The 10794-nt window shown below is 42.8% G+C and overlaps 1 protein-coding gene across 3 annotated transcripts in view; it reads right to left on the minus strand.

The window, feature by feature from the left end:
* DNAJC16 (DnaJ heat shock protein family (Hsp40) member C16) overlaps positions 1–10794 on the minus strand; it is a 38927-nt gene that overhangs the window by 27903 nt on the left and 230 nt on the right. The window contains exons 2-4 of one of the 3 annotated variants that reach the window (XM_077775479.1): positions 8960–9144; positions 5000–5066; positions 3664–4000 (exon numbers count right to left, since the gene is read on the minus strand). In XM_077775479.1, the coding sequence (XP_077631605.1) occupies positions 3664–4000; positions 5000–5066; positions 8960–9126 (571 nt within the window). In that variant the 5' untranslated portion in view covers positions 9127–9144. Of the gene's footprint in view, positions 1–3663; positions 4001–4999; positions 5067–8959; positions 9145–10794 lie in introns of those variants that run through there. The other 2 variants (XM_077775481.1, XM_077775480.1) reach the window with 2 other exon arrangements.

Consider the following 10794-nt stretch of genomic DNA (forward strand, 5'->3'; position numbering starts at 1 on the left):
AGTGGGGGGAATCGACTGAGCCCTCAGTAACAGTTACTTCTATGGATCTAAATTCAGCCTCTCCCATCCATGTACTTGAGTCCTGCCTTACTATGATTACACAGTATGACAACCTAAAAAGACTGGCAAGGCCTTCAATCATCACGGTTTTAAGGGCATTAAAAGGCAGGACGGCATGGTGCGCAATGCATGGATTAGAGGGCCAGAGTACCTGGGTTCAAATATCAGCTCTGCCAAACACCAACTGTGAGACCCTGACAAGGTACCAAAATTGAGCTAAGTGTCTGAAGAAGATGGATGGCAACAGCGCCTGCTTCAAATGGCCATCGTTTAATAAGAGTTGACTCTTACATTAGTGCTTGGCCTATGGTAAGTTACCAATAAATATAAGCAAAGATTATAATTTTCACGTCATCATGCTCATTATGTCCAAACGGTAGTTATTATTTAGAACAGCTCAAATCCAGCTTTTCCCTGTCGGTCCAGGAGCTCACGTCAGAATGCAGTCAGTCCCGACCCCCCTCTCCTGTTTTCCTCATTCCTCCCATTCAGAAGGTCTCTAGGAGCCAGGTCCCTCCACACCTCCACGATCCTACCTCTTACATGTCTTACGCTTGTCCACCTCTCTCGAGTCCCGCCGTCCTAGTCGGGGCCGGTGGCTGCTGTCCTGCTGGGGCCGGTGACCCCCCCGTCTCCCTTCTTACTTCCTTCAATCTGTCCTTCATGCGGCTCGGACAGCCTTCCAAAGCGTAGACTGCATTAAATCATAAATCAGTGTGACAGCTTTCCGGGGCTTTATCACACACTGTAAAATAAAGTCCACTTTTCTTTTCTTTTTTTTAAAGTAGGCTCCACACCTGGCCCAGAGCCCAAAACAGGGTGTGAACTCACGACCCTGAGATCAAGACCTGAGCTGAGATCAAGAGTTGGATGGATGTTCAACTGACTGAGCCATCCGGGTGGCCCTGAAGTCCACTTTTTGAGCCTGGACTTTAGCTCCCTACTACCTCATCCCAGCCTACTCTTCCTCCTCCCTCCCCTCGCCTACACCCGGGTGACATCCTGCGACTAGCTCTTCTGTGGATGCTCTTTGTTTCTCTGCTTGTAATGTTACTCCTTGGTTTCCTACCATCCAACTTCTAATTACCTTTCAAGACTTAGCTAAACATAAGTCAAAAGTCAGTGTCTGGGAGTCAGTGAGAGGAAGAAAGTAGACTAATATAGTTAAGAATGATTTTTAAAAATATATAAAATGGGTACTTTAAAACTTTTTTCCTTTGGTAAACCAGAAACCTGGTTGATCAGAAATTTCCTGAGGCTCATTTTATGTTTGTGTTTGACACACGTCAGGCACTTAGTATAATTTATTGTCATTCAATCTTTTTTTTAAAAAAAATTTTTAATGTTTTTATTTATTTCTGAGAGAGAGAGACAGCATAAGCAGCAGAGGGTCAGAGAGAGAGAGAGACAAAGAATCCGAAGCAGGCTCCAGGCTCTGAGCTGTCAGCACAGAGCCTGATGCGGGACTTAAACTCTTGAACCATGAGTTCATGACCTGAGCTGAAGTCAGACGCTTATCCGACTGAGTCGCCCAGGTGCCCCTGTCATTCAATCTTCTTAATGACCCTATTGGTTTGACATGATCACATCCACTTTGGAGGTGAAGAAACCTGGGCTAGGGAATTTGTCCAAGGACAGTAAGATAGTAAACAACAGAGCTGAGAGCTGAACACTGGTCTGACTCCAAAGCACAGGGGCAGCACAGGTAACCAACCACAGTGCTTCGCTAAACCTCACGTTGTATGTGTTTGCCCGACGTGTTTAAAATGTAATGTTGGCTCTGATCTGACTTTTTTTTTTTTTAATGTTTTATTTATTTCTTGGAGAGAGAGAGAGACAGCGTGAGCAGGGGACGGTCAGAGAGAGAGGGAGTCACAGACTGAAACAGGCTCCAGGCTCTGAGCTGGCAGTCAGCACAGAGACCGACGCAGGGCTCGAACCCACGAACCGCGGGATCATGACCCAAGTGAAAGTTGGACGCTTAACCGACCAAGCCACCCAGGCGCCCCAACTCTGATCTGACTTTGGTGTAGAGGCATTACCACCCTGACTTAGGCAGTGATTTATGCTCTGCTATTGGGTCTGAACGTCAGCTCCTGGTTAAATAGTTGTCAGTATACCAGGTGCTGTGGCATAAAATGCAATTATGCTTTTCTGATGAAGAAGCTATTCGACCCAGGGCCTTCTAGCAGAGCTCAGCCTCTCATTCATTCATTATGCACCACCGGCAAGCATCTGCTGCCTTCCCGCCACGTGTAGGAACGACACTGCGTTAAACTTATTTCCTTGTCTTCCTCCAAGAACTTCAGTCTCAGGAAAGCATTTTGGCAAATCTGAGTGCTGCTCAACAACTGGCTGACAATTTCTGCTTTAGAATAAATGACCTGATGGCTTTCAGTGGCACGTTCTCTCCAGAGAAATCAGGCCCTATGAATGAGTTGGGCCCTGTTTTAGTTACTCAAGAATAGGTCTGCTAATGCCCATGAAACACAACACACACACACGATTCAGTAATCCCAGCTTTTAAGAGTTGTTAAAATAAATACCCTGTCTGGATCATTGACATTTTCCTGGCACTAAGTGGTAACTATGAACACGGGAAAGGTGCTCGAGAGTGGTCATGGAGTGAATCGCGTCCGCCACCAGAATCCGTATGTTGGAGTCCTAACCCCCCAGTGCTTCGGTATGTGACGGCTTTTAGAGACAGGACCTTCAAGGAAGTAATTAAGTTAAAACTAGGTCATTAAAGTGGGCCCTAACCAGTATGATTGGTGTCCTTATAAGAAGAGATTAGGACATGGAAACAGAGAGAGAGAGACAGACAGACAGACAGAGGGAGACAGAGACACATCAGAAATGTACACACACAGAGGCACAACCATGTGAATGTGCAGGGAGAGGGTGGCCGTCTGCAAGTCAAGGAGAGAGGCCTCGGAGAAAACCAAACCTTTCCACACCTTGACCTTGGACTTCTAACCTTGAGAACCATAAGAAAATAGGGGCGCCTGGGTAGCTCAGTCAGTTGAGTGTCCGACTTCGGCTCAGGTCATGATCTCATGGTCGTGGGATTGGGCCCTGCATTGGGCTCTGTGCTGACCGCTCAGAGCCTGGAGCCTGTTTCAGATTCTGTGTCTCCCTCTCTCCCTGCTCCTCCCCTGCTCATGCTCCCTTACTCTCATCTCAAAAATAAACATAAAAAATTAAAAAAAAAAAAAAGAACTGTAAGAATCTGTTGTTTCTGTGGTATTTTGTTATGGCAGCTCTAGCAAATTAAACCAAGGAATGAAATCACACATAGTGGGAAGGAATAACCTGCAAGTCCCACTAACACCTAAATTGATGCCCAACCAATAGTTTTTCAGCTGCTCCTATATATTAGCCCCCAGCTAGATGTTAGGAGACTCTACGGATAAGGCTACAAGCTAGTAATGCAAAACCCAAGGGGCTGATACATTTACCCTCTCTGAAAATGTGTCCCTGACACCAGTCACCATGAACTTGGGAAAGAAATCTCAGCTTCTTTTCCCCGGAAGCCCAGACAATTCAAGATAGGAAGGTTACCTTCTCCCATATGGACACCTCCAGCAAACAGAATGATCTTACCCAATCCTTCCAGTTCTTGAACCACTTCCTTCCAGACGGGCTCGATGTGGATGCAGCTGAAGCACCAATCTGAGGTGATCTTAATGAGGTAGGGTTTCTTGAAGCTGTCTGGGACCACTTCATTCACGTAATGTGAAAAGTGCAGTAAGTACTTTTCATCAATGGAGTCCCGCCGCTCCGAATTAAAGGGGAAGTGAAAAAACGATTCGTCGAAGTAAAAATTCTCATGGAAATGGCGGAAGCGATACTCTCGTTGCTGCTGCTTCTGGAAGCCCTGGTTCTCTCCGGCATCTCCATAGTGATCGTAATTCGATCTCTTTTCCTCATTGGAAAGGACCTATAAGGAAAGAAAAAAAATAAGAAATTGATGAAATGGGAAAAGTTTCACCCAAAGGACTTTCCTGTGAGCAGCTTGGAAGACACAGGAAGAAAATAAATGTAGAGCTACGACACGGTTAGATACTCTCAAAGTAATCTGCACCACACCAGGGGACTCTTCTCTCAACAAAAACATTAAATATGTCAAGTCTAAAATACTTTGATCATATAGATACTTGTGTTCGTCCTGGCTTTAGAGATTTGGGGTTATCATAATACTCAATACACCAGTTAAACAAATAAAACATAACGTACCAGTGCTGGATGACAAGAAAACTGACCAGGTCATGCCACTTAAGTTGGAGTAGCTCAAAGCAAGATACAAAAAGCTGCAAACACCAAAAAGTGGCCACGGGGTTGGGCTCAGTGTTTAATACATTAGCTGACTCTGTTTTATTTAGAAATAATTCTGAAATCTAAAATTCAAGAGGCTGTTTTAGGATGGTGTGCAGTTCTATGAGCCAAGCACCGCCTCTTGAAGAGCATTACCCTACACAAACTGTAAAGCCACGGATGTATCTTTAATGCACGTTCCAGAACAAGCTACTTTAGTGGATGTGTTGGAAAACTGTTGGAAAATTCGTGCTTAAATGCATTTGTAACCTTGTGTCACTTTAATAAATTGGGAGATCAATCTTCCTTTAAGAGAAGTTCTAGTATATGTGTGCAGCCAAAGTGAGCACGTAATAGAAGTTTCCACAAAGGAAAGAGAGACCTACAGTTAGGAATTCCGTGAGTTCTACAATTTCCATTAAGGCCTTTAAAATAAGCCAGTTTTTTTTTTATGAGGTGAAGTATTTAGGCACCAATTTCAGCATATTGGACGTGACTAAATAAGTCTTCTCTACCATCATCTGGACACTGGGAGTGTGCCCCTTCTGAGAGGCCTTTACAAAACTGGTCACCTAAAGCATATTTTACACGAGCTAACGGATGCATCACAACTTTGACAGGATACCTCATAAGCCTTGCTAATTTGGATGAACTTGTCTTCTGCTCCAGGGTCTTTGTTTTTGTCAGGATGCCTGAAAACACAAATGGGCAGGCTGTGAGAATGGGTTTGGTGTTTTACACACAGTCAATTAACATCTTGTACACACGGCTGACTACCTCAGAAGGAAGGCTGTTTAGTTAGGGCAGTTTCTTAAAAATACACGGGAGAGGCAATCACTTGCTTCACGTGATCGTATTAAGTGAAACTCTGAAACAGGCAGTTTCTACCAAAAGCACTTCAGCAGGGCACATTTTCAAAGCACAGGGGAGTACCAGAATGTTCCAGTGAGGAAAGGTGGGTTCTGCGCGTGTCTTTACATTGTTCCTAATACCGCTGAAGCTGGCCCCGGGCTAAAGTTACTGAGCCCTATGAACCCACTTCCCTTCCCAGGATGGCAGCTCTCCATCCCCAGGTTAGAATGTTATCAAGGAAGGTATTTCTTCGGACAACTCAGATGGACATAGGAAATAGCTTCTAGAACACACTGTGAATTTGTTTAGTAACAACTATGTTCCAAGTCGCGTTTTGCTGCTGATGTTCAAGTGAGAACGTTTTAGTTTCGTTATTGCTCTGCTTGTCCCTTTTTGCCTAAGATGGCCTTTCACCCATCAATGGATCATGATTTCAAGGCCCCATGTTTAAGGGGTGAGAAAAATCTACAGTTTATGCAAAGTGATTTAAACTAATATTAGAACTAATATTTGCTATTACTCACAGCTTGCAATTAACCATATGCATTTGTGGTCATTCGGTATTTTATAATCCGCCTGTGTTTATGCCAATTTCAGCTTTGGGGATTTAAGGTCCCAGCAAGTAGGGGGCTGGGTGCTACTTCCTTAGAGTCCCCTAAGCCCTAAATCAGTGTTTTCTACCCACTGGTTTTTCAATGTTCTTTTTATTAAGAGACCCTGTTACAGAACGTTATTCTCTATATAATCACCTCTGCTAACTTCCAGTGAGTTTCCCCTTGCAAAGGTTCAGGAAAGAGAAGCAATGCTTCTTCTGGAAGCAAATGACTACTAAAAACAGCACCAAGCACATTGGAATAAAGAAATTTTATAACTTGATCAACTCATTCTGCCAGAAACATGTTTGAATGAATTATACCACATATTCTGATTTCTCGAAAAATAAATTGCAAACGGTTGTCAATTGAATTTAGACATTATTCCTCCCTTAACTATTTAATTCTTCTGATGAATATTAGTGGGAAAAGAAAATCTCAGCCGGGTATAATGAAAATAGTATGACTTAAAGAAACGTGATGGTGGTTCTAAAGTGTGCTTCTAAATAACCAAAAAAAAAAAAAAAAAGGGGGTTTTAAATATCCAAACTTAGGCTAAAGGCTGAAAAGATAAAATTAAGCCATTATGCAAATGAAGTTTAACGTACAGAACTAGGTTGGCGCGGGGAGGTTTGAAGGAAAGGAAGGGGCATTTGTGGAGACTTAACCAAGGTGAGGGCTGTGAGAGCAGAGCTGGGCCCAAACCACAGATCCTGACCAAGACAAAACCAAGGCCCGAGAACAGGGAGGAAGCCACAAGACAGTTTCAGGTTATAAGGAATATTTTCCTAATCGTGGGACGCTGCCAATCGTGGGAGGTTGCAAGCATTCAGAAAAGGATGAATCTGGCTCTAGGAAAGCAATGCCCAATACTATTTTCAGCGTATAGGAAACATGTCACCCACTGCAATATGATACTCATCTTTTAAATCTGGAAGTGAAGGAAAGTATCGTACTTGCTATCTACTGGCTGTGTAGCTACCTCTAAGGAAATAAAAATGAAGGTAGAAAAAGCAATATAGGAAACTATTAGGCAAATCGTTTGAATGTTCCAGTGACTGACCTTGTTATACCCATTTGCTTCCGATCAAATTTTATGATGCCTTTTTCTTGGGGTGGGGTTGTTTATATTGCCAGTGGAGATGATAAAAGAAAAGTCTATATGTTAAAACCTAATTATTAGGAGAGAGACATAGTTTTGCTGAGAGAGAGTAACTTTAAACGGTTTCACCGAGGAAGGGGAAAGAAAGCTCTTGAGGAGCTTAAGAAATGTTATTTAAGTAGTCAAACCCAGTGGAGGAAGGCTACAGATCCAACTCGACCATTAACCACTCCCCCTGCTACTGCTCATTCTGAAAAGTCAAACTGGACGCCTGCCGTTTTCAGCATCTATGAAGCCATCATGAAATGAAACAAATGATTTCAGTGACAAAACCCAGCCAGAGCCAAAACAGCAGAGAGTAACAGCATGGTGAAAATACAAAGGTGAGGTGAAATTTTGGACTTTCACTGTATGATACTCTATATAATTTCTAAGGTGATGAATTACTCCTAGAGAGACTCTAATTAAGGAAGAGGAGCAATGACTCATTTAATTAATATCATAACACCCTTTTCAGCTCTGGAAGACAGAAACATCAAAGCTGTACATTTTAATAAATCCCACACACTCAAGCGATCATTTCTGCTTTTAAAATGTTGCCAAGGGCCTTCCGCTGCCCAAAAGAATGTTGCTACTTTATGAATTTATTGCTGATTTATGTATTTTGCTTTCAATATAAAGAGGCAAGAGTTTGAAATGATGGGGAAAGCAACTTTGCTGTAAAGAGAGTCCCTGGAAAGTGGCCACACATAACTAGATTGTGTTTTTAGTATCTAATTCTGGACTCCCTGTGATCAGAGTTTGGTTTAAAATATGTATGTATTCAAAACCTTGTATCTGAAACTATCTTTTACCTTTACTGCAAGCGGTTTAAAACGAAGATCTATCTCTCACTGAAGAATAATGGTGTCAGGCAGAGTGATGCACGGGCTACAATGTCACCTGCGGTGTGGCAGCTTTGCTCTTGCAGAACTTCCTGCCCACCTCAGCGCTAACCCACTCATTCTTACCTCTGCTCACGCGGGCAAGTGATTACGAAGTAAAACAGCAATAAACTATCTATGGCGCAGAAGGTCAAGCCAGGGGTAATAAAGACTTAATAACAGTGAGCCTACGTTTCCCCGCAGGAGAAAGGGGAACAAGCAATATCCTCCCTCGTAGGGTAATTATAAGGTTTAAATAAGATAAAAAGCATAGAACCCGGGGCCTAGCATGCAGTAGGTTGGTAGGAGCCTCGTAAGAGCCCAGCATGTGTGACGGTGGTTCTCATCCCAAACCGTCTTTTATTATTTATGACTGGCTTGGCCAGCTTCTAGTCACGTGTGCCCTTCCTGTCCTCTCCCCTCGCTGCTCCCCTCCAGCTACATAATCCAGATACGTCTACCTCTTTGGCATGTCCAAAGCCTTGGTGGAAAAACCTGACGATGCCTGTCCATAAGTTTGAAATTGACTGCTATCCTGCACCTTCACAAACGCGTTATGTCCACTCTTTACCATATATAAAACCTACCTACATAGAATCATGACTTTTCTATATAATAATTTTTAAGAGTAATGGACTCGGTTCTCGAATATTCTTGTAAAAGCGAGGGCAAAAAAGCTCTGACTCTAAATTTTCTTGAAAGCTTAAAATTAATAATGTGGAAAATAGGATTAGAGAGTCTTCCCTTTAGCATAAAGAGTTACTTTATGAATAACATCATGGGGTGGTTAGCTTACCCACTGCCAGTGACATATATATTTTAAACTAAAGCTCCCTCCTACTTTAACATTAAATATGCTGGCAGTATCTAGGGTAATTCTTTAGGCCAAAGAATTCACAGAAATACAGGCTTTGGATCTCATCACTAAAAAAAAAAAAAGAAAAAAATTATAGAATAACATGAACATCATTTCTCCCAAATGAAATATTTTAGACAGATATAGATTCATTGAACATAGACACAGAGACAAATAAAAGCTAACCATAATTGAGGCTGCATTCCCCTACTCCAACTGCTTAGCTTATATTAAACTGCTATTTCTTTGTTTCACCTACCATTCCCGGGCGAGCTTCTTATAAGCCTTTTTAATATCAGCCTGACTGGCTGTTCGGCTGACCCCTAGGACTCTGTATGGGTCAAAATCCAACGCAGACAGAATTTGCAGGACCAGAACCAGAACTATCAAGAACCGCCAGGAAATGCTCAATTTTTTCACTTCCATTTCTCTTCCTTTCCAGAGCTGAAATGATTGAAGAGGCAATGAGTGTCAGCGGTAGAAACCTGGACAGTCTTGCTTTTGAGGGAAAGGGCTAAGATATATAGATGAGAAACAAAACAAACAAAAGCTATTTGGCAGGAAAAGCGTCAAGCCGTTTGACCATGGCTTTTGAAATCGACAATCTTGCTACTGTTTTCGAATATCACAGATAAGAACTATTCTAGGCGAAAAGGTGAGCAGTAAGACTTAACAGCAACTTGCCAGAGTCCTTGGATTGGGCAAAGCTTTAGAAATGACTGAAAATCAATGAGATGAAGAAATCATAAGCAAATGTGGGAAAACATACATAGGAAAATCAAGGCAACTACATCTCAAATACACTATTTCACTTATTCAGACAATACGTTAAATTTAAAAATACGTGGCTTAAGAATACGTCACTGAGTATATGATAAATGTATGAGATCAGAAGATCTACCAAGTGCAAAACTATGAAATGACATAGTTGGGACATTCTTGGGGTTAAATAAGTACAAGCAGGAAAGTGAGATACTCTTAAAAAAAAAAACAAACACCAAAAACACTTGTTATAACATTGTGTGCCCCAAATCTAGTCTTTGTCACCACACCCACTGGAGCAAGAAAACAGACATGATGTTCTTTAACCATCAGCAATATGGTTATTATAAATGGAGACCTAAGAGGAGAAAAACTGGTGAGATAAATTCAGTTTTCCACGTGAAGGGAGATTAATGCCAAAGGCTGTAGACCAGGCATGGTCTTCAAATGTTAAAGATCTATGTCTGGTTAGGGTGGTAACTGAACTCATAGTGGGCTAGGAAGTAATCCTGGCTGGATAATGAACAGGGTAGTGCTGTACTGCACGGACGTTTACAGTGGAGAATTACGAACTTTGTGATATCATACAGTCAGTTTTCAAGGGTCATATTTATCCTGACTTTTCACGAATTACTAATGTTTTAAGGTTCAAGGGTCTAAGGCGACACCTTACTGAAGAAGGACAAATCTTTAACAGCGGTGGATTTTGACAAGTGGAAGTCAAAATACTGACTGGGAGTGATCACAAAATTGGACTGACACGAAGGCCAATTTTTGGGACTGCATGCATGCTGAACCAGATCCTAAAAAAATTCATTTCTTCCTCGTTAAGGCAACCTATAAACATGTAGAGAGCGCTAAAACTCAGGAAGATGAGGTAGCTACTGGTTAGGCACACAAGCTCTGGAAACAGACTCAAATCGGGGTCCGTCCTCTACCAGTTCATGACCTTGGGCAAGTTACTTAAACTTGCTAAGCCTCAGTGTCATTCATAAACGGAGGGTGAATCACACCACCTTGAAAAGATCAGCAAGGGAGTTAAATGTATGCAAAGGATTTACGGAACACAGGGTCAACAGTCAGAAAGGGGTACTTATTTTTTCTACCACGCAGTGCAATCGCCGCCTTACTCCACCGTGTCAGCCGCCTCCAGTGAGGGGCCCAAGGGGCGGGGGGCTAAGTTCTTTGGCTGACAGTCTGGAGCTCGACAGGAAACCCCCTGCCCAACAGGTAGGCTACCGCCCGCGGGCAGTATCCCCCAGACCAGGCAGCGGCTCCAGGAGGCACGCTCCAGGTCTGAGCTCCCGCCGGAGGTCGCAACCCTCCGGGAGG

The sequence above is a fragment of the Crocuta crocuta genome, unplaced genomic scaffold (assembly GCF_008692635.1).
Source record: "Crocuta crocuta isolate KB4526 unplaced genomic scaffold, BGI_CrCroc_1.0 scaffold127, whole genome shotgun sequence".
Lineage (NCBI taxonomy): Eukaryota > Metazoa > Chordata > Mammalia > Carnivora > Hyaenidae > Crocuta > Crocuta crocuta.